This window comes from Panthera leo, chromosome D3, assembly GCF_018350215.1.
Source record: "Panthera leo isolate Ple1 chromosome D3, P.leo_Ple1_pat1.1, whole genome shotgun sequence".
Taxonomy (NCBI): Eukaryota; Metazoa; Chordata; class Mammalia; order Carnivora; family Felidae; genus Panthera; species Panthera leo.
Window position 1 is genome coordinate 19,040,342 of NC_056690.1, and position 23,127 is coordinate 19,063,468.

General features: G+C 54.5%; 2 protein-coding genes across 3 annotated transcripts in view; one reads left to right on the plus strand and one right to left on the minus strand.

The window, feature by feature from the left end:
- Positions 1-17,726, minus strand: part of GGT1 (gamma-glutamyltransferase 1) — a 33,242-nt gene extending 15,516 nt beyond the window's left edge. Inside the window, exons 1-2 of the mRNA XM_042910370.1 lie at positions 17,676-17,726; positions 7,678-7,787 (exon numbers count right to left, since the gene is read on the minus strand). The gene's annotated coding sequence lies outside the window, so the exon portion shown is untranslated. The remainder of the gene's footprint in view (positions 1-7,677; positions 7,788-17,675) is intronic.
- LRRC75B (leucine rich repeat containing 75B) lies at positions 9,196-16,410 on the plus strand. 2 transcript variants are annotated; one of them, XM_042910371.1, is made up of 4 exons: positions 9,196-9,382; positions 12,000-12,128; positions 13,570-13,685; positions 15,197-16,410. In XM_042910371.1, the coding sequence occupies exons 1-4, from the start codon at positions 9,206-9,208 to the stop codon at positions 15,720-15,722; spliced, it is 948 nt and encodes a 315-aa protein (XP_042766305.1). In that variant the 5' UTR covers positions 9,196-9,205; the 3' UTR covers positions 15,723-16,410. The 2 variants fall into 2 exon arrangements, with proteins under 2 accessions (XP_042766305.1, XP_042766306.1); XM_042910372.1 differs by lacking the exon at positions 12,000-12,128.
- Positions 17,727-23,127: the final 5,401 nt, after the last annotated feature.

Genomic DNA, 23,127 nt, shown 5'->3' on the forward strand with positions numbered 1-23,127 from the left:
TCAACAAACGCCTGAGGTACAGAACCAAGAACCTTCCTTACGTGGTGAGCGTGTCACGTTTTATTCTGGTCAGCCCCCCAACCCCTATATGCTGAAAAACGACCTGAGGGGAGTCAGTCTGGGGAAACCATGCCGCCCTAGAAAAGGCTGCAGGGGCTGGGCTGAAGAGTCTCCTCCAGACCCCATGGCTCCTGTCCTAGGCACAGAAGATGGTAAGCTCCCCGTCCCCAGGAATGTGCAAGCCTCACCCACCAGAGATACTGACTTTGCCATCAGCACCACCCCCTCCCAATACACACACACACACACACACACACACACACACACAAGCTGAACCTAGGCTGAGTGGAACAGGTTCCCAGGATGCATCAGAGAGCGGAGCATGAGGAAGCCTAAGGATTCTCTGTTAATCCTCCAACCCAGTTGTCACCTGGCTGTGTCACCACCACCTCAGAGCCACAGTCCTGGTGCACGGTCCTAGACCCATTCAGACAGGAAACCAAGGCTTAGGTTGAAGCAACTTGCGCAATTTCAGCTGGACCCCGAGGGAGACATGTGGACCAGCAGGTGGGCCCAGAACCCATGCCCCTGGCCCTAACACCACCAGCATCAAGGAGTCGTCCCCATCTCACCCCAGGCATGAGAACATAGCTCTCAGCAGCTTCCTGAGCCCTGCCCGCCACTGGACTGGAAGCTTACCATTACCCAGGCCTGGATTTGGGATCTGTCTCCCTTGCTGCCCACCCTGGTGGCATAAGGTTGAGAATTAGAAAAAGTCACCTTCCCCAGTACTTGATAACCGCCATGCCAGATACCTGTTGAGATAGCTAGGCATGCCTGCAATGACCACAAGGTGGTGGGCACCCCCTAGAGTTGTGCAATGACCCTTGCACAACTGAGCCGGTTTCAGGCCCCACCATAGCCACAAACCAGATCCCGGAGAGGGGCAAGCATGGCCAGAGGACCCAGCGCCTCAGCCCCCATCATGGGTCCCCTACCCCCATGCTGCCAGATCCTCCTGGGCCTCAGTTTCCCCATGCTGCACCCCTCCCGCTTAATTCCAAAATGTCCCCTTCTTTAGAGCAGTTCAGCAGTTCCACCCGGCCCTCCTCCACCTACCCCACACCTGTGACACAGTGAGCCAGACAGCTTGGACAGGTAGTTTCAACCCCCCTAACCAGACAATAAAAAATCCAAGGCCTCTCCAGCCTGGACCCAGTCTGTGCAGCCCCTCTTCAGGGTCCATTCACACAAGCCCTGTCCCCTTCACCCTGAAGGTCCGCTCACTCCCATTATGCAGGTATATAAACTAAGGCTCCAGCCTCTCCAGAGGAAGAGGCCAGCACATGGCAGAGCTGGGACTGGAACCCAGGCTTCCAGACAGATGCTTCTGGGAGGACCTAGCCTGAGCTACCCCAACCTACAATGTCCAGCAGCTCAGAAAGAATGAGCTGTACTTTGGGGTCACACAGCACTGAGGCACAGCCTGATGCCCCTCCTGGCTCACCTGGCTCTACGCTGGTCCTCCTGCTGCTCTCCAGCACAGAGCTGAGTCCCTAGTGCCCCCGCTCTGACCCAGCTCCTCCCCTCCCTCCCCCTGCGGACTGAGTGGAGGGAGGCTTTAAAGGCACAGGAACCTTTCCAGGTGGGAAGAGGGCTGGCTCCTAGCCCTGTCTCTGGGGCTGTGTGACCTGGGACAGCTGCTGGCCTCTTTGAGTCCCGTAAGATCCCCAATCCTGAATGAGAGACCTGAGCTTTGAAGCCTCCGTGGTGCTGAATGAGGCTAGGTTTCAGGCAGAGGTAGGTCAGACCAGGGGCCCCTGGGAGGAGGTGGGACCCCCCCCCAACTTACAATGTCTAGAGCAGGTTCACGTGGTGCTGGGGTGCAGCCAGATGCCCACCCACTGGGGTTGGAAGTGTAAACCTCTGAATCCCCATCAGGCCTGAGGAATCCTACCTACTCCAGAACTCTAGAGTAGGAGATGCTCCTCCAACCATGTCCTCTCCCTGACCCTTGGGGCTACAGGGGGAGTGTGTAGGGACTGTCACTCCAAAGGCCCTGGCCACCTGGACTGAAGGGAGTTACACGACCCAGGGGAGCCTCTCTTCATCCCCGACATTTCTGGGGTCATGAGCGAGAGGGTTGATGGAGGACACACAGCAGTGAGGGCAGGAGATAGAGTTGTTTGCTCATGCCCCTCCCTACTCTGGCCCATCAAATGAGACAGGGTGGGTGCCTCACAGGGCTGGCAGCCCCAAGACTCCCTGTGTCTGAGATCCACTTGTGGCCTGCTGTCTGCCAGAACTGCCACCACTAGCACGGCCCTGGCTTCAACACATTCATTCATTCATTCATTCCTGCCTCTAAGCCTGGCCTGTCCAGATTCTCTTCTCAAGGAGCCCCCAGCAGGATTCTAGATGGGCTTAGTATGGCCAGCCAAGGAAGAGGAGGAGCCCAGGGACCTGGAGGAGAGGCAGACACAGTGACAGGGGCCTTAAGAATCAGGGCAGAGCTGGGATTGGATTGGGTAGGACATGCCAGGTAAAGGGAACCACTTGAGCCTGGAAGCTGGCACTGGAGGCATGTCTGGGAGTAGTAAGGGCCTAAGGGAGCCTCTTGACCTCCCTGGGCCCTTCCTGAGCCCTGAGGTGTCAAGGCTAAGAAGGGAAGTGGCTGAGCTCAGATCAGACCCTGAAGGCCAGGCCAGTGCATCTGGACTTTGAGAGCCCCAGGAGGCTGGTGAATGTGTCACCTGGCTGGGTAACCCATTAACTGCAGCTCACTCATTAAGACCCTGGTGGGTGACCAGAGGGTAAGGGCCGTGGGAAGAAAGGAGTGTTAATGGCTGGGGACTTGCTGAGATGGGTTCTCTGTGTCCTTGTTCCTTGAGGAGTTTCCTGGGCGAGGCTGGCCTCCAGCCAGGGATTGCTGCCAAGGCATCATGGGGGGGGGGGGGCGAGCGGTGCCACCCTACCATCCTGATGCCTTTTATCTCCTAACCACACATACTATGTAGGCACCAGCAACCTAGGGTACCCCACGGGTCTTGGTCAGACAGGAGGGGATAGGGGGGCTGGGCACCTGGCCCATCTCCTCCTCTGAAAAATGAGGAACCACAGTGGCCTCCAAGGTCCTTCCTGTTCTGACAGACTCTGGTTTGCCCCAGCTCTGTGTCTGGGAAAACAAGGCATTGGTGGAGGAAGAAGGGTAGTCAAAGGAAACCACGACGTGAGAGAGGAAGGGACTTGCCCAAAGCCATTAGGTAGAACAGTGACCCATGACATGGGGAAGGCCTTGCAAACCACTTCCTGCAAGTAGTACCTCATTGCAGCCTCCATCATGCCCCACCCTGCTGTCACATCCTGGAAGAGGCTCTGCCTGAGCCTCAGGAAGTGCCAGGTGAACCTCCTGCCCCGGGTGGGCCACAGCTGGTAGAGACACAACATCCCAAAATGCAGTCAGGAGCCTCACACTGAGTGAGCCAGGAAGGCAGGTCCAGATGCAGCAGTGCCTGACCTGTCCTCCAGAACTGCTGGGACAGGATCTCAGGCCCCACTGGGAGCCAGGAAACCTGATATTACAACAGGCATTTTGTGTCCCCTGGTATCTGCACCAAGGACACATTTGGTAAACTGGCTAAATACAAGTGACTTTGATGCCAAACATCATAGCATCTTAATCAACTTTAGGATCACAGAATCTCAAATGTTTGGTCTCTGATCTCCTGTCTCCAACACCCCAAAAAGGTTGGCTTGCATACTTGCCTTGACAGGGACCTCACTACCTTTAAAGACAGCAAGACTGTGGTTGGTTGGCAAGTTCTTCCCAATGTCAAGCCCAATTTGCCTTCTTGGAATGCCTTCTGCAGTTGTGAGAGTTGGCATGCTTTAAGGTGGGCTTGCCTCACTTCCTGCCCACCGTCTGAGGCCACAAGCAGAGGAGCAAGGGCCACCTCAGACCCTGTGGCTACCTCGCCACAGCCTCCCTGAGCCACACAGACCACACTGCCGGGATGGAAGGAAGACTCTAGCTCGGTGAAGAGACTGGTGCTATCCAGGGGTAGCAGAGAGGCAGAGCCCCTGTGCCCCCAGAGCCTGGCTGCCAGCCCCCAGCACCATCTGATGCGTTTGCCGTTGCAGCACCTACCTTTGATGTGTGGAAGAAGGCTGGAGCACTGCCAGTGTGTGGGCCTTCAGAGATGTCAGCTCCTTAACGCCTGAGAATGTCTGGCTGCAGGGCTAGTCTGGCACCTGGTGGACCAAGTCCAACTCCCAAACCCAGAAGCAGGGTACCAGCACAGCCAAAAGCATGGGCTCCAGAGTTCCTAGGTTCAAATTTGACCCCTGCCACTCATGGCCCAGGGTCTCCTCTTCCTGCCCTCAGCTTTCTATCTGGAAAGCAGGAATCATTAAAATAATTGTTGGGCGGATTCACTGAAATGGCTGTGCACAGGCTATTGTCAGCGCCCGCTATCTCCATGGTTCCCACGCCCAGGCCGGCAGCCGCCTCTGTCCTTGCCTGATGAGCAGCTCAGGGCTAAGAGGTCATAAATTCCCCCCTCCTGCCTGCCCTGCCCTCTCTGCCCACGGCACCCTGAGCAGGTAGCATTTACCATATCACCTCGTAATTATCTGCAGTGTCTGGGAGCTCCAAGGGGTGGAGGAGAAAGGCTGAGCCGTCCACACCCCAGCCCCCACCCCAGGGTATGGCCTGGTCTTGTCTCCCTCTGAGGGGAGTCGCTGGCTGGAACCTGCCTGTCCACACACCTCTCCACCCCCACCCCCTAGTCCCAACCCTCCATGGGGGGTGAGTGGACCTGTGGTTCCCCTAATGCCAAAAAACACCCAGTGCTTCCCCCCCCCCCCCGCCCCCACCGCCCCGCATGCTCTGCTAGCCCTCCATCCTGGCTTCTCAGAGCCCCCACCCCCTGCCATCTCATTTCTGGGCCTCCTGCACCACTTCAAGCTGAACTCCGTTGCTCTCAGAGTCCTGCTTGCAACATTTTATGGGCTGATGTTTTAGATGCCTCAGGTCAACATGCCTGCCTAAACCTGAACTAAGTAACAACCGTCCCCATACCTCCACCAACCACATTAGCTTAGCCTGCCTAGCCCCAGAGCCTCCTTCCCAAACTCACTGGTCCCCCAGTGTAGCAGCCTCACCTCCACATCCTCTCCTGGCTGCTCCTGACCCCAGCTCCCCTCACCTGGCAACTCCTCCTCAGGGTCCTCAGCCCCTCCACTGTTTCCCTAAGGTAGCCCCAGTGCTGAGCATACAAATCTGAGCACATCCTCTCTCACTAGAAACCCTTTAAAGGCCCCCTTTGCCCTCCAGATAAATTCCAGTCTTGCTAGGGCCCCACCCCTTCCTCTGTAAAGTTCACCCTATGCTCTCTGCTGAGACTTCAAGCTGGCACTCTTCCTTCAGACCCCAACCTCAAAGCAACCTCTTCCGGAAGCCCTCCCCCTCCTCCTGGTCAGCTCCTGTAGTGCCCTGCAGCCCCCATCAAGGTTCCCCACATCTGTGGAGTAGCTGTTAGATTGACTTCCTGTGTCTTAGTCTCTGCAGTATCCACAGGGCCCAAAAGTCAGCACTGAATTGACCAATGAAGGCTGTGGGTGGCTGAGTGGATTCCGTATAAAGCCACGGAAAATCAATTTGTAAAAACACTGCTGTATGTTGGACTTTTGCTTTGTTGTGTCTAATCCTACAATAAGATGCCGGACGGGCACCCTATTTTCCCCGAGTTACAGATGAGGAAATACGGTTGTAAAACCTACTGTAGTGAGTTGAATAGCACCCCCCCCCCCAATTCATATCCACTGGGACCTCTGAATGTGACCTTATCTGGGAATAGAGTCTTTGTAGATGTCATTAGCGTGGGCCTCAAATCCAATAACCAGTGTTCTTATAAGAAGGCCATGTGAAGAGAGACACACAGACACAGGTAAGAAGGCCAGGTGACAATGGAGACCCAGGTTGGAGGGCTATAGCTAGAAGGCAAGGAATGCCTTGGATACCAGCAACCGCCATCGTTAGAGCCTTCAGAGAGCCCTGCCAATGCCTTGATTTCCAGCTTTCAGTCTCCAGAACTGTGAGGAATAAATTTGTTGTTTTAAGTCACCAAGATTGCAATAATTTGTTATAACAGCCACAGAAAACGAATACAGCTACCTACTTTACCTAGTTTGTACACCCAAAAAGGGACAGGTCCAGGGGATTCTAATCAGTTCTGAGACGAGGGGCACCTGGTGGCTCAGCCAGTTGAGGGTCCGATGCTTGATTTCAGCTCAGGTCATGATCTCTCGGTTCGTGAGTTCCAGCCCCACACTAGGCTCTGTGCTGACAGTGCAGAGCCTGCTTGGGATTCTCTCTCTCCCTCCCTCCCTCCCTCCCTCTCTCTCTCTCTGCCCCTCCCCCACTCTCTCTACATCTCAATCAATCAATCATTCATTGGTCCTGAGCCTATACCTATGCCCCCACCCCCCCATAGGGATCCCTGGCCCTGACACAAGCTTACAACACAGCCCTGTAGAGCCAGCTCCAGAAGAAATTGTTTCCATTGAGTGTCTGCTTCTTTCCTCCTAGAGAGTTCCAAAACCATCCTGCATTCTTCTTTGGAGCGGCTGCCAAGAGGCTCACTGTCACCTGGCTACTTGCTGAGGTACCATGAACCTTGCCAGTATCTGGTCTTGGACTACCCCACTGGGTGGATAGAGAAGAGCCCTAAAGGTGGGGCAGGTTCAGTTCCAGCCACAGCCCTTCTCCCCTCCCACTGGGTCATCTGGACCTTGGTTCCTTGTCACTCCAGCTGGGCCACCACATGGGGTGGCCAAGAGCTTGGGAAGCCAAAGGTGTGACTGTCACCGCTACTTGTCTCTTGGCAAGCCCCACTTAGGGCCAGGATGCTGCCAGCAGGGCCTGGGGTTCAGCTGTGTCCCTCCCACCTGACTCTCTGGCTCCCCAACTTCCCACCTCACTGGCTGTCCAGGGAGCCCATACAAGTCACTGAAGCTCCATATCAGCCCTAGGTGCTGAGAGGGCAACATCATAGCACCCCCCTACCCACCCACTCAATGGGGTCTCCACAAATACAGGCCTACTGCCCAAGGCAACTCCACAGAGAGAGGCCAGCAGCCTTTACTTAAATATACATGGAGGCCAGTAAGGGGGAATGATGCCCCCCTCTCCTGAGGGCAGAACTCTGTCTCTGGGGCCTCTTGCCCGAATCGGGTTAGGCCAGAAACACTCCCTAAGAGCCAACTCAACCTAACCACCCCCACAGAAGGCAGAGGGAGGCCCATCTAGGGATCCAGGCCCAGTCACCACCTCCCTCTTTTTCTGGGAAAATGTCCTCCAGGAATCTCTCAGCCAAGAACACAGAGGGTGGGGTGGGACATGAGGGGTGGGGCTGGGGGGCAGTTCTCTGCTTTCCACAGGACTCTAACTCTGGGCACCCTCCTGTGCCACTGCCTGGGTTGCCCCCTCTGTGACAACCAAACTCAGCCCTCTCTCTCCCCTGCCCCATACCCCTGCCCTGGCTCGGCCTTCTCATGTTTGAGGGGACAATGTCCAGGCCTGGCTCAGCCTCTGGAAGGATAAGGTCAGGATTTGGGAGACATCCCAGCTCTGGCTCCAGCCCCAAACGTATAAGAGGAGAGGGAGGGGGTTCTTACCAGGCTGCCAGTCTGGACAAGGGGTCTGAGAGGTCCCTGGAGCAATGAGGCTGCTGCTTAAATCTCTGGCCCCAACACCACCACGTCAGGTCAGCGAAAGCGCCTGGGCTCTGGAGGGAGGCAGGCCAAATGGTCATGCAGGTTTGCCAGGGAGGAAACCTGTGGTGCCAAGGTGGCCCCAGGACAATACTGGCTACAGAGGGGGAGTAGTGGAGGCTGCTGGGTCCAGCTGGCAGACGGCAGAGGAGAAGGGAGCCGAGGATAGAAAAGCCCCAGGACCAGTCCCAATGGGGGAGCCCAAGCAGGCAGCAACAGGGGTTGGGGTTCAGTGAATGATCAAGTGACAAGGATACTAAGTTGTCCTCTGTCCTGTATCAGGGGTTCAGCTTCAGGGGACCACAGATCCCAGCACTCTGTCCCCAAACACACTCCTGGGGGGCAATACTTAACCCAAAAGAGAAGTCTGACTCTACCCTCACTTACCATGTGCTCTCAGATGGCCACCCCTCACCCCACGCACACCCCATCTGTGCTCACCCCTCCTGAACCTGTGCCCAGGCCCACTGTCCTCACAGGCTGGACACACACTCTTTGCTGTGGGAATTGGGTGTCTAGAGCCCTCCTGCTCCAAATGTCCCCTACCCAGGGAGTGTGAGGGCCCAGAGCTGGGAGGGGAGCCTCCAGGAGGCAGCAGGCCCCCAAGTAGGCCCCTAGAGCTGGCTGGGTCCCTAGCCCAAACCTGATCCATGCAGGAGCCAGGGCTTCCCCTCCTCACACCGCCTCCCCGCCCCTGTCAAGCTGGAAGACTGAAGCCTGGGGCAGACACAGCTGGCCTGCTTCCAGCCTGCCCAGAGCTAGGTTTAGGGGTTTAACCAGGACTCTTCATCCTGTTTGTCTCCCAGGCCTGGGCCAAAGGGAGCCCAGCCTGCTCCACCCAGCCTGCCCAGGCCTCCCCCAGTTAGGCAGGGAGGGGCAGTAAATATTTGTCAATGCAGGAATGTCTACACAGGTGGACAGGTCAGATACTACGATTGTCCAATGGCTGGGAAATTCCAGGAGGCAGGTGATGGCACTGCCTAAGGCTGGCAAGGGAATTCCCCCCCCACCCCCCACCCCCCACCCCACACACACCCCTCCCCGACTCGGAGTCCAGTGCTCTGCACCACCAAAGCAACTGCTCCACAGTCAGCATGGAGGCCACTAGCCAAGCGCCACCTCGCCCGGCCCCTGCTCAGTGCTTCCCCAAACGACTCCAGGCCCAGACGACAGAGCTCCAGAGCCCGGTCTAGCGCGGGCCCGGGACTCCACTGGCCAGACCTCCCAAACCGAGGGTTTGGGAGCTCTGGGGGCCCCAGCAGCAACCCCGCCCTCCTCCTCCGCTGCGGCCCCGCCCGGGCGCGCAACCTCGGACCCTGCGCTCCCCACCCAATGCAGCCCGGGCCGGGCGGGGCGGGGCGGGGGGTTGGGGCCGGGGGCGGGGCGCCGACGACCGGACTGCCTCCCGCTCCGCGCCGGCAGCGCAGCGGCCATGGGGGCGCGGCTGGGTCGGCGGACCGGACCCGAGGCGGCCTCGGAAGCCGGGGCGGCGGCGGGGTGCGGGCCCGCGCCCTATGAGCGCCGGGTGCGCTGGCTCCGCGAGATCCAGTCCACGCTCCGCGAGCGGCGGCCCGAGCGCGCGCGGCAGCTGCTGCGCCTCCTGCGCCAGGCGAGAGAAGGAGCGGGTCGGCCCGGGGCTGGAGGCCGGGGAGGGGCCAGAGCTGCAGGCTGCGGGCCTGGAAGGGGCCGGGAGGTGCTGCGGAGTTGGCCCCGGGCACGTGAGGCAGGGCTGGCCCCGGACGGGCGCACGGGCCGGGAGGGTTCCGAGGGGAGCATACGACTGGCTGAGGAGGCTGGGAGTCCTGTCTGGGCGAGAGGGCGAGGGAGGGAAAGCAATCGGCTAGAGTGAGGACGAGTGAGGCTCCGGGGGTGGGGTGGGGTGGGGTGGGGTGGGGTGGGGTGGGGTGGTGTGAGCGTGGAAGAGAGGGCCGCGACGGTGTCCACCTTTCTGGGGTTTGAGAGTTCAGTTGTGTGTGTATTGAGGGTGCCCCCAAGCCCGGAGCTAAGAACACAGATTCATGCCTTGGCAGGAAAGGAGTGGCAAGGGGATGGTGGGAGGGGGACGACATCTTGTACTGAGGGGCAATGAATGGGAAGAGGGCAGCTCCCGGCTCTTCCATGGTGGGGGCGGGGGAGGGGGGAAGGAACTGCATAGGACCCTGGAGAGAGGACCTGGGAACTGATAGCCCAGCTGGTCAGCCGTGCAACCTCACCGTGACACTATGGCAGCCCAGACAGAGCTACAACTCACATCACCCATCCTAACAGGCAGCTCACACTCATTGAGTACATACACCTGGCATCTGTGCATCACAACACCACATCTGGACAGGGTGAGAGCTGGGCGTGGGCACCCCTGGTCCCACACACACCGGGTACCTGAGCCAGCCTGGGGTGCCCTAGAAGACGTGGGTTCTGGTCCCAGCATCACCACTGGGCAAACCACTTCCCTCTCTGGCCACATCCCCATTTCCCGCAGCAACTGCCACCGCAGCTGCCCTGTACTGCAATCTGAAATTAGCCATGCAGGTGTTTGGCCTGCAGGTGGATGATTAGAGATGGGAAACTGAGGCTTGGAGAACAGTGGTGAGCCTAGAGCCACAGAGCAAATTAGGGGACAGTCAAGACAGAAGCTTCTAGTCTCCCAGCCTCACTCCTTCTGCACTGGGTTTCCTTTCTCTGGGCCCAGTGGGCTGGAAAGGTGGGGCTGGCCCTTTAAGAGGAGCTGTCCAGACCAGCAGAAGGCGGGCTGTGGCTGTAGTCTGGGGCCCTGTCTGGGTCAGCCCAGGCTTACCAGCTAGCCCTCTCTTCTAGATCCTCCCTAGCTGGCATTTGTGACTTGAATGATGTTTAAAATGCAAACAGCAAAGCAGCACCAAATCAGCTAGACCATCCAGAGGCACAGATCTTTGGGATGGCATCTGGGCCCTAAAGCACCAGCAGGACATTTTTTTTTTTTTTTTTAACTTGGGAAACCAGCTAAATTGCCCCCTTGTGTCTCAGGTCAGGATTCCTGGCCCAGGGGTCTGCCCCATAATCCACAGGGACTCTGCAGTCATGGCATTCCCATGTGGCCTAGAATCCTGTGCACAGGGGGCTTGTGCACAGAACCTGCCCCTCTGGCTTGAGGAGGGCCCCGGGGTCTGAAGGCCCCTCCTGGCTATGCCTGCCCCATCGGCTTGTCAGTATGGATGCTTTGAAAAGATGTTCAGGGACTCACCAGGCCTATGGGAATAACAAGAAGAGAAGCCCAAGGACTGAAGGCAGGAATGCATAGGTAGACCAGGGGCCCAATGGTGAGGTCTCTATGAGAGATGGGAGATGTGGAACCTGGACAAGGAGGCTGGTGGGTTGGGGAGGGTGGGAATGCCAAGCTGTGCATGAGTCTCTAATGTCATACAACATCAAGAGAATTTGGTCTCCACCAAAGGGGTTAAGGGTCAAGCTTAGGGGTGTGTTCATGGATCTGGCTCTGGCAGCTCAAGGGTGGGACTAGACAGGTGTTGGGAGGCCAAGGGGCCCAGGAGGAGGCTGTTAGGGAGAGAGGCCTGCACCTCTTCGAGCAGTGGGGAGGGAGAGCTAGGCAGAGAGGGGTGAGGGAAGAGGGTGGGGTGGTTCTGGGCTCCTGCCCAAGCGCTGGGGAGATGGGGATGGTGACGCCCTTTACTGAGCTGGGTCATATGAGGCAAGGCCAGCTTCAGGGCAGGAGATGAACACACCCAATCTAAGCTGCCTTTGGGACATCTGACTGAGCTGAAAGAGAGGTCCATTCCCACAAAAGGATCTGGACCTGTCAGCAAACATTTGTTGTGGCCACAACTCAGGAGAGCTTGGAAATAGGTAGAAGAGGCAAAGGGCCCAAAGAGAATGCTGGAGGACAGCAGCATTTGGGGGTCATCAGAGGATCCCCCAAAGAACCCTCCAGACAAGCCCAACCCCAGAGGAGGTAGGTGTCACAGTACCATGTTTCGCCTCCAGGGACCAGTCTAAGGGTTTTGGAACCTACTTATCACCTCCCTGAAGCCCTGGATGTACTGGCACTCTCCCCATCCAAAGGGTCCACGTGTTCCTGGACAGTTGGGTCATCACTACCTGGGAAGAGACTCCAGCAAGCCTCAGGGAAGGAGACAGACAGAGGGGAATCAATGTGAGAGGCTAGCTTGGATGGGGGCCTGGAAAAGGAGAGCCCAACTTCTGGCTCACTCAATTCTCCTCACCACTCACAGGACCTGGGCCTCGAGGGGACCCTCCTCACCGACATCCTCTATAGGAATGTGGCCTTCCTCAATCTGGTGGACCCTATCTCCCATGACCTGCTCGTGAACCTGGCCCGTGACCTGCAGTGCCCCAAGACGGTGAGGCCAGTAGGCATGGACCTCAGGCTAGGCCGTGTGGCTGACAGGGGCCAGGAATGCCCAGGGCTGGGGGCTAGGAGCCTCGGTCCTCAACTGACTTGCTTTGAGGCCTTAACCAGGTCAATGTCCCTCTCTGGGACCTGATGGCAGTTTCAGTGTATTAGGCTGGCAAGCAGCTGGAACACAGGTGAGCTATGCTTTCCTACACCTGAAAAGCTGTGTGTTGCATAGGCTTCCTGAGTGGCAGCACTGTGTGCCAGGACCAGGGACCCGGGTAGGAAGTCTTACGGGGATGCTGTGGGACATAGAATGTTCTGACAAATCCACTGATGGAATCAAACTCCAAGCCTCTGCATTCCTGGGGCCAGAAGAGAGCCACCATAGGCTGGAACCCCTGTCCACATGTCCCCATCCTGTATGGATACACTTGGGGATGAATGCTCACTGCTTCCCATAGCAGTGTGAACCATAAGCAAATCCTTCCTCATGTTGAATTGGTGTCTGCCACCGGCAGCCTCCATCACCCCTCCTCCCATGCCACCACATCTGCTCCCAACCCCACTCTACATCCTGCCACAAGCACTGAAGGTCCTGCGCTCCTGACACAGCCACCAGCCCCCATCCCTTAGGCCCAGTGAATCCCTGTGCAAAACAAGAGTGCCCACTATGGGCCCTGCCAGCTCTGAACTCCTACATCTATATGCAGGCATCACCAAGGATTCTGAGGCTAGCCTAGGGCTATCATAGTGACTGCCAGGGCTTGCTGCCACTGTGTGTATGCTCTGTTAACAGAGGGACAGGATAAAGAATGTGCTGGGTAGTGGAGCGTGCTCAGTGCCAGCTTTGTGGAAAGCAGAGCATCCCTGTTTTTCCACCCCAAGCTAGGTCTCTACGAGGGCCCACTCAGGACCAGAAGAGAGCCAGGTGGTGGTGATGTAACACATTGACCCTCCCAGCCCTGGCAGCCAGACCCAGGCCCCACGGGCACGGTCTAGTTTTGGAGAGTGAGAGGAAGAAGAGCATGCTGACCTGGCTTGTTCCTATTCCCTGGGGGTGGCGTCAGTGGAGCAGGGCTCCCTGGAGGGGTCTGGTCCTGCCTCCCCCTGTGGCGAGTCCCCCCGGAGCGCTGAGGGTGGGCAGGGAGCCGGCTGATAGCCCGAGACACTGGCCTTGGGCCTGAGGACAGGGAACAAGGCCCCATTGTCTAGGCATCCTCCCGCCGGGCACTGCGGGCCTCAGACCAGCCTGTCCAGCTCCCAATGGGCAGCCTCCCCTGGCTCTGTGCCAGGCCACAGCCAGGGTGGGGGGTGGGAGGGGGAGGCTAGTGGGCAGCTCAGTGATCCATGATGAATCATGTGCCGGAGCACACACTTGGATCCCAAAGGCCCAGAGGGGCATGGGAGGGGCTTGGCCTCATCCTGACAACACTGCCTCCTTACAGGACTATGAGCTCTGGAAGTCCTCGGACAAGATCTGCCGACAGCTCATCTACCACCTCACCCCTCACTCCAAGCGGCAGCGAGGATCCAGCCTGCTCCAGAGGAAGACCCAGAGCTGGTAAGGGGAACCCAGCCACAGCCCTGCCTTGTGGCCCCTTAGGGTCCCTTCCTAGGCTGACATGGAGAAGCAGCTCAGCAAGAGGCTGGTGCCTGAAACCCCACCTTGTGACCCCCTCACCCTTGTCTGCATCACAGCTGTGGAATGCCCCCAAGCCAAACTGCACCCTCTGTGTGACCTGCCTCCTGCTTTTCGCTCACCTCTCAATTCCTGGCCTATCACAGGGCCTGGACCATACCCGGACCAAGATAACCCCAGCAGGCGTAGCAGGCGTCAGCTGAATCCTCACACAGGCTGTGAGGGAGGCAGATTCTGGGTCATGATTCCCATTTTATAGGGAAGGAAACTGAGGTCGGGAGAGGCAAAATGGCTTGCCTGAGGCCACACTCTGCCCTCATGTTCCTACAGCTCTTTGAAAAGCCTTTGCCAGGCAGCCTGAAGCCGAGGCCTCCGCAGTGAGCCTAGTAGCCTGCTCTGCCATGGGGTCCCCTTCCCAGTCACTCCATCACCATTTTGTGGCCAGACTCAGCCTAGTTACCTGCTGCGGACATCCAGGTTGAGGGACCTAGAACCACAGCGCTGGTGCTCTCCCCTGCTTGCTCCCTGCCGCACCTCTGCCACCCTTCCCCTCCTTGAGCCTGGTGGTCCATGATGAGCCCGGAGCCCATGAGGTTGTTTCCTGCCGTGGTGGTTAAGGGCCCTGAAGGTGGTCCCACTACCCATCTGCCTAGTGGTCCATGTTCAAATGACAGGAGAGACCTAGAGGGAGGTTCGAGGGGCGGTGGAGGACCCTCCTCAGTCTCTAAATTTCTTTTCTAGCTTAGAACACAGGGAACCCTTCACCGCCCTTCACCTTCCACCTGCCCACCCCCACACCTCCCAACACCTCCCCTCTTTCTACCCTGGGCCTGTCCCCTCTCTAGCCCTCAAGACTTGGGGGACAGACGGATACCCTATCACCCTCATAGGAATGTCTATCTTTACCCCTCTAAGGATTGACCTTAGAGGAGGCGTGGGAAAAAAGGTGAGGGCAGGAGTCAGAGCACCTTAATTTGAAGACCCAGTACCCTCTTAGTGGTGTGCGAGCATAGAAGAGTCCTATCACCTCTATGAGCATCATTTGCTCCTCTGCAGAATGGGATAATCATTCTTACTCAACTAGGTTGGCATAAAAATAAGTGAGATAATAGGTACAACAGGTGTGGTGATGCAGGCACACAGGAGGTTTTTATAATAATAATAGCTCATGGAACCTTAACACGTATATTTATTCCTCACAACAGCCAGGCCCTCTTGTCACCAAAGGAGAGACTGAGGCTCAGAGAGGTTCCAAGAATTGCCCATGGCCATCCACGTAGAAAGTAGCAGTTTGATCCCAGCTTGGCCTGATTGTAGGGCCCAGGCCCCGCCACCACTGAGGGCTGCCCCAATGGGTCATTGTCTACAGCCAGTAGGGACCTGCCAAGGCCATGGCCTTGCTCAGTCCATCTTTGCCTGCAACCTTTCCACAGCCTCAAGAGCAGCCTCCAGGTGACTCAGCTGGCTGGGGAGACCGTGAACCTGTCGGGGATTCCACTGTCAGCGCGGGATGTGCAGCACATTGTGCGCTACCTGGGAAACCAGGGAGCCGGGCTCACGGTGCTGGACCTGAGCTTCACGGGGCTCAGTGATGAGCTTCTGCGCCTGCTGCTACCCAGCCTCTGGACGCTGCCCCGCCTCACCCAGCTCCTGCTCAACGGCAACAGGCTGACGAGGGCCACTGCCCGTGAGCTCACTGAGGCCGTCAAGGACTCCACCAAGTTCCCCGCGCTGGCCTGGGTAGACCTGGGCAACAATGTGGACGTGGCCTCCTTGCCCCAGCCCCTGCTGGTCGGCCTACGCCGGCGGCTGAGCCAGCGCACCTCACTCCCCACCATCTATGAGGGCCTGGACCTTGAGCCTGAGGGTAGTGAGGCCAGGGCCACCTCTGCTGCCTCCACCTGGGGCTCTGCAGCTGCTGAGCCAGGGTCGGAGCCCCAGGCCTGCTGCACGAGGTGACCTGCCACCACCCTGGCTGCTGCTACCTGACTGCCAGTGGCACATGGGATGGGGGATGATGGAGGCCTTCTAGGTCCCCAGAAATCCAGTGTAAATACTCAGCCTGGGATTAAGGGGTTGGAAGGAGAATGGGTTCACTAGAGGCTAGATGGTCAGCCCAGGATGGAGTCTCAGACTTCCCTCAGCAGGAGGGCCCAGAACCTGCTGTGCCGATCCCACAGTAAACAGTGATGTCCCCCTCTGCCTCAGCCTTTCTGCACCATGGACCTCAGGGCCACTGAGCGCCAGCTTGCTTCTGGGGTGGGGAAAGGGGTGGCCAAAGACTCAGGGACACTGCACACCTGAAAGGGAGGGACCAAGCTCTCACTGACTTACCCCAGGTATTACTCCCTGAGAAGACACCAAGGTGTAAGGGTCAGGTCCATCTGTGGTCTGGGGAGTTAGGGGAGGCCTCCAGGGACCTCGCCTTCACATCTGGGTGGGGCTTGGAGAAGAGCAGTTGGGAGGGCACAGAGGGGCAAAGCTCAGAATGGAGCCCCACAGCAATCTTGGGCCTGAGCCCAGGATGGTGACCTCCCCACCAGGGAGGGCCCCTTGGGCTGAGGACAAGACTGTGCTGACAGGAGGCAAGGTTCATCTCCCACAGATGGACAAGTGCTGCCCACCACCCCTAGGACCCACCGCCCCCGCCCCCCCCCCCCCCCAGGCTCCCTGTACTAAGTCAGTGGGGAATTCCATGGGGTTAGGAGATACCTTAGACCAGAGACAAAGGGCTTGTGTGTTCCCTCCAGGCCCTGGAGGCCCGTGTGCACAGTCCTCCCCTCTGGGGGACTCCAAGAAAGCATGCAGGACGTGGGGGTGGGTACATCCAGCAGCAGGGGACTTGGGGTGGAGCATTCCGAGGGCTTCCCAGGGGTAGTCTGCTCCCAGAAAGGGGCTATCTTCCCTCCCCACAAGCACCATCAGGGCAGGCTCTGGATCAGAAGCCTAAAGCCATGGTCAGCCTCACAGCCTTGTACGGAGAGCTGAGTACAGCCCAACTAGGAGTTGGACAGGGCAAAGACAAGGAAGGAATTTGAACATGTCTGGGGGGGAAACTGAGGCCCAGAGTGGGGAAGACAGCAGCCTAAGTCTCCCATGCAGAGCCAGGTCAGGTCTGGGGCAGTGGGGATCCTCACAGATGAGGAGAGACCTGGAGGCAAAGAAAAGCCCTCTGGGCCAAAGAGAAGGTAGGACTCTCCCGGGCCCACCAGCTAACCCTCCTCCGCAGTGGGGCCCACAGGGGACCATGAGTCAGCACGGATTCCAGGCTGGCTAGATATGCAACAGCCCCTTGAGTGAGAAAGGAGATGACCAAGAAGGGTGAAGACAGGGAGGTGCTGAGTTCCAGGACCAGGAAGGAGGTGGGGAGGAAAAGGAGCTCCCTCTCTACCGCTGCCTGCCCACCCCAAGGGCAGGCCCCTGCCAGTCTGGCTGCTTTTGGAGAAACCTTTATCCGGAGGTGGTGGGAAGGGTGTGGAGAACACCAGGTTCAACCCAGCTCTGCTCCTGACTTACTGTTGGGACCTGGCCAGGGCCTCCTCTCTCCCTGCCTTGGGTAAATAGGACTGCCTGTCCATAGTACCTTCCAGGTCTCAACCCTCCAGCCTGGGGTCCTGGCCCTGTCAGTCCTCCTTGTTTTAAAGACACGGGCTTGCCCATTGTGCTCTTACTCTGGAACAGGGGGCTCAGGCTCCCCAGAGCAAGGCAAAGTGGGGTGGGAGATGAAAGGGGCCAGCTTGGAGAAGGATAGGGAAGCCAGCCTTGCACTGGGCAGGCTTGTAAGTCCGTCACAGGCAGGCAGCAGTGTTCTCCTGTGACTCCTTGCTGGAGAAATGCCAAGCTCTCTGGCCCTCCTGCCCTCCTGCCCCCCTCACTCCCTGCCCACCACTGGCCCAAATCCAGCCCACAAACCTTGAACGTTGCCGCTGGGAGAGACTCCTACCGGGATGGTGTGAGGACCTGAGCCGGGTGTCACTAAGGCGAGCTCTGGGAGAATTCAGGCAGCGGCAGCTGGTCTCAATCTCCCCGCCTCTCAGACGGAGGCACGCAATGCAATAGCTGAGCTAGAGCACAAAACAGCTCAAGAGAAGAGGGTTGGCTTTGTTGCCAGGCAGGTGTCCACAACCCCTTCACGTGCCCTCATGTCAGGGCCTCACGGCCACCAGTGAGGCTACTCTACAGGCAGGTACACTCCAAGAGGAGGGGGCTTGTGCCTCTCAAAGCTTGGTGGGCAGAGAGGACATGCCAGGCGGGCTCCAGCCCGAGTTCCAGACCCAAGAGGAAGCAGGTAGGCCTTGCCCAGCCCCAGTCTTGGAGGCAGACAGACTCAGCCTGGTTCTGGCTCTGTCACACACTGGTGGTATCCTCTCAGGGTCCATTCCTTCATCTTGGGAACCAGGTATATCAAGTCTCCCCTTGCCCTGTCGGAGAGAGCATGATATAAGGTTTGGAAAGTGCCTGCTACGTGGGGGGCACAGGGCAAGCACTCTTCAGCGTCAGTGGGGCCTCCACCCAGGGCTCTCAGAATGGAAATGGCAGGAGCCCAAACCTTTGGGACTAAAGCCAAAGCCATGCATTTATTTGGAGGGCACTTCTGTAGCCTTTCTGTTGGCAAAGTATTGTTCTGATGGCTTTACGTTTTGTTAATGCTCTTCATACTTATGAGTGAGTAAACTGATACAGGGACAGGTTAAGTGATCTGTCCAAAGTCAAAGAGCTAGAAACCGGAGGAGCCGGGATGTGAGGGGGAGGCCCACATTGTCTGTGATGCTACCCCCTGCCTGATGCTACCTATCCCACAGCCAGCCTGGGGGCTGAGGATTCACTGGAACTCTTGAGCAAGCCTCTGCCAAAGACACCATTCGATACAGGAGACCATCACAGCGCTCTGATGGCAGACGTCCTGCTGCGGGAGGGACCCTCAGCCACATTGCCCCTAAAGCAGGACCAATCAGGACCTCCCTGGGCCTGTTGCCTCGTATACAAAATTGAGGAGTGGGGAGGGGAACAGTGAGGATCCGGGCTTTGCCCTCTTCCAGGATTGAAAGGGACAAATGGGGAGTGGGTTCAGAAGTACTCATCAGACCAAGTGAAGCCCAGCCTCATACTCAGGGGTGCGGGATCCATGCCCACATCAGACAGTCTGGGACAACTCCAGCTGCCTTCACCTCTCTGGGCATCAGCCTCCTCAAACCTAAACCTGCCTTGCCAGGATGTTAAGAGAATCAAAAGGAAACATGTAGAAAAGATACCTGTGCAGGGCTTGAACTCAAAAACTATGAGATCATGACCTGAGCTGAAATCAAGAGTTGGACGCTTAACTGACTGAGCCACCAGGCACATCTTCAATTTTTTTTAATGTTTATTTTTGAAAGAGACAGAGTGCAAGTGGGGAAGGGCAGAGAGAGAGGGAAACACAGAACCTGAAGCAGGCTCCAAGCTCTGAGCTGTCAGCACAGAGCCCGACATAGGGCTCGAACTGGACCACGAGATCAGGACCTGAGCTGAAGTCGGACGTCCAACCGACTGAGCCACCCAGGCGCCCCTTAATTTTTAAAAATTGTATCATTTTTGGAGCACCTGGGTGGCTCAGTCGGTTAAGTGTCCGGCTCTTGATGTCAGCTCAGGTCATGATCTCATTGTTTGTGAGTTCAAGCCCTGCATCCGGCAAGGCACTAACAGTGAGGAGCTTGCTTGGGATTCTCTCTTTCCCTCTCTCCCTGCCCCTTCCCCACTCTCCCTCTCTCAAAATGAATAAACTTTAAAAAAATTAAAAAATAAAAAATAAATTGTATCATTTTTAAAAATGATTCTTCATTGTAGTACCATTGAAATATAATAGACATAACAAATGTTACAATTTAAAGTGTACACTATAGTATATTTTGACTTCATGAAACCACCACCACAATCAAGACAGTAAAGATATCTGTCATTTCCAAAAGTTTCCTTGCCCCTTGGTAATGTATCCCTCCTGCCCCTCCTTGTCTACCCCCTTCCCTAAGCAGGGGGGGCCTTGATCTGCTTGCTGTCCTTTCACATTAGTTTGCATTTTCTAGAGTTTTTTTTTTTTTTAAGTTTATGTATTCTTTTTTAAATTTTTTTTTCAACGTTTTTTATTTATTTTTGGGACAGAGAGAGACAGAGCATGAACGGGGGAGGGGCAGAGAGAGAGGGAGACACAGAATCGGAAACAGGCTCCAGGCTCCGAGCCATCAGCCCAGAGCCTGACGCGGGGCTCAAACTCACGGACGGCGAGATCGTGACCTGGCTGAAGTCGGACGCTTAACCGACTACGCCACCCAGGCGCCCCTAAGTTTATGTATTCTTTTAGTAATCTCTACACCCAACATGGGGCTCGAACTCATGACCGTGAGATCAAAAGTCGACTGCCTTTCCAACCGAGCCAGGTACCCCTACAGTTTTAGATATATGGAAGAATATGGGGTGTATTCTTTTATATGACTTCTTTCACTCAGCATAATTATTTTGAGACTTCCATGATGTTGCCTACATCAGTAGTTCCTCTTAATTGTTGAGTAGTATTTTACTGGATGCACATACCACCATTCATTCCCCTGTCGATGGATATTTGGGCTTCCAGTTTTTAGCTCTAACAAATGAAGCTGCTATGAATATTCATGTACAAGGTTTTGCATGAACATATATTTCCTTTTCTCTTGTGTAGTGGTATCTCAGTGTGGTTTTCTTTTCTTGTAATATGATTGCCTGCCTGGTTTTCCTTATTAGGGTAATGTTGGTACCCTGCTCATAGAATGAGTTGAGAAACTATTCCCTTCTCTACTTTTTTAGGAAGAGTTTGTGGAGAATTGATATTATTTCTTTCTTACATATTTGGTAGAATTCCTCAGTGAAGGGACATGGGCCTGAGGTTTTTTTGTAGAAGGTTTCCAGTTACAATACCAGTTTCCTTAACCGAAATAGGACTATTCAAATTAGTTACATCTTGAGTAAGCATTAGTATGTTGGGTCTTTTAAGGAATTTGTCCATTTCATCCAAGTTGTTAAATTTGTTGGCATAAAACTTTTCATAATATTTCCTTTCAGTATCTGTGGAATCTGCAGTAGTCACCTCTCTCATTCCTGAGATTGGTAAATGTTTATTTTTGAGAGACAGAGAGAGACAGAGCACAAGCAGGGGAGGGGGGCAGAGAGAGAGGCACAGAATCTGAAGCAGGCTCCAGGCTCTGAGCTGTCAGCACAGGGCCCGATGCAGGACTCGAACTCACGAACCACGAGATCATGACCTGAGCTGAAGTCAGACGCTTAACCGACTGAGCCACCCAGGCGCCCCCATGTCTTTTTGTTGTTATTGTTTTTCTTTCCTAATCAGTCTGGCTACAGGTTTATCAATTTTATTGATCTTGTTAAAGAATCATCTTTTGGTTACATTGATTTTTCTCTATGGTTTTTTGTTTTCTATTTCACTGACATCCATTTTGATCTTTATTTCCTTTCTTATACTTCCTTTAGATTTTATTGGCTTTTCTTTTTCTAGATTCTTAAATGAATCTTCTTGTCTGGTGTTAATATAGCTAAGATAATTGATCTGAGACCTTTTTTAAAAATGTTTTATTTATTTATTTTTCTGAGAGAGAGAGAGAGAGAGAGAGAGCAAGTGGAGAGGGGCATAGAGAGGGGACAGAAGATCCAAAGCAGGCTCTGCATGACAGCAGCAAGCCCGATATGGGCTTGAACCCTTGAACCATGAGATCGTGACCCAAACTGAAATCGGACATTCAACCGAGGCACCCAGATGCCCTCTTTTTTTCTAATACAGATGTTTAATGCTATAAATCACACCCCTCCCCCTGCCACCAAGTTCTGTTTTTGTGGCATCCCACAATTTCTGATATGTTCAGTGTTTCCATTTAAAGTCAGTTCAAAATACTAATTTCTCTTTTGGTTTCTTCTTTGATCCATGGTTGTGTGTTATTTTGTTTTCAAATATTTAGAGATTTTTCCAAGGATCTTTCTGTTAATGATTTCTAACTTAATTTCGTTGTGGTCAGACAATGTAGTTAGCATGGTTTTGAAGCCTTTTGAATTCTGGTAAATGTTCTGTGTGCACTTGAGAAGAATGCGCACTTGAGAATTCTGCTTTTGTTGGGTGGTTCTATTAAGTGTTAATCAGTGGGTGATTAACCCAACAGTGGTGTTGGGTGGCTCAGTGGGTTAAGCATCCGACTCTTGATATTGGCTGGGGTCATGGTCTTGCAGTCGTGGGATTGAGCCCCAAATCAGGCTCTGAGCTGAGTGTGGGATTCTCTCTCCCTCTCTCTCGCCCCTCCCTCATTCATACTCTCTCCTCAAAATAAATAAAAGAAACATTTAAAAAATTAAAAAATAAACATTAATCAAAATCAAGTTGACTACTATATCCTTGCTGGTTTTCTGTCTACTTCAGCTATCAACTACTGAGAGGGGAATTGAAACCCCTGACTGTAATTGTATGTGTCTATTTCTTGTTGAACTTTTTGCATCATGTATTTTGAAGCTTTGTTAGGTGCATAAATGTTTAAGATTATTATGGTTCCTTGACTAACTGACCTTATTATCATTGTGAAATAACCATTATCCCCCATATTTCTTGCTTTGAAACCGATTTGTCTAATATTAATATAGATATAGCTACTCCAGCTTTCCTTTGATTAGTTATTAGAAAGGGTATTATCTTTTCCCATCCTTTTACTTTTAACCATTTGTGTCTTTATATTTAAAGTGTGTTTCAAAAAAAAAAAAATAAAGTGTGTTTGTTACAGGTACATGCAATTGGGTCTTGCTTTTTAAAATTGTTTATTTTTTTATATACATATATTTTTATTTTATTTTTATTTTTTAGAGAGAGAGAGAGCATGAGCTGGGGAGAGAGAGAAAGAGAGAGAGAGAAAGAGAGAGACTCTTAAGCAGGTTGCATGCTCAGTGCAGAGTCTGACCCAGGGCTTGACCCCATGACCCTGGGAATCATGACCTGAGCTGAAATCAAGAGTCAGACACTCAACCAACTGAGCCACACAGGCATCCTGGGTACTGCTATTTTAAATCAAATCTGACAATCTCTGCTTTTAAATGGGAATGTTTATACCATTTACATTTAATGTGATTACTAAATGTGATTACTAATTACATTTAATGTGATTATTGATATGGTTAGTGTGGTAATTGATAGGCCATTATTTTTTTCCCTTTATGAAAAAGTATCAAATTTATTTCAATATCTAGTTTTATTTATTTTTGTATTTAAAAAAAAAATTTTTTTTTAATGTTTATTTATTTATTTTTTGAGACAGAGAGAGACAGCATGAACGGGGGAGGGGCAGAGAGAGAGGGAGACACAGAATCA

Bases quoted from the DNA above. Each gene is read 5' to 3' on its own strand.
- LRRC75B (XM_042910371.1), top strand. From the start codon at position 9,206: ATGGGGGCGCGGCTGGGTCGGCGGACCGGACCCGAGGCGGCCTCGGAA. The intron at 12,129-13,569 runs GTGAGGCCAGTA...GCCTCCTTACAG, and splicing joins ACCTGCAGTGCCCCAAGACG to GACTATGAGCTCTGGAAGTC. The intron at 13,686-15,196 runs GTAAGGGGAACC...ACCTTTCCACAG, and splicing joins CAGAGGAAGACCCAGAGCTG to CCTCAAGAGCAGCCTCCAGG.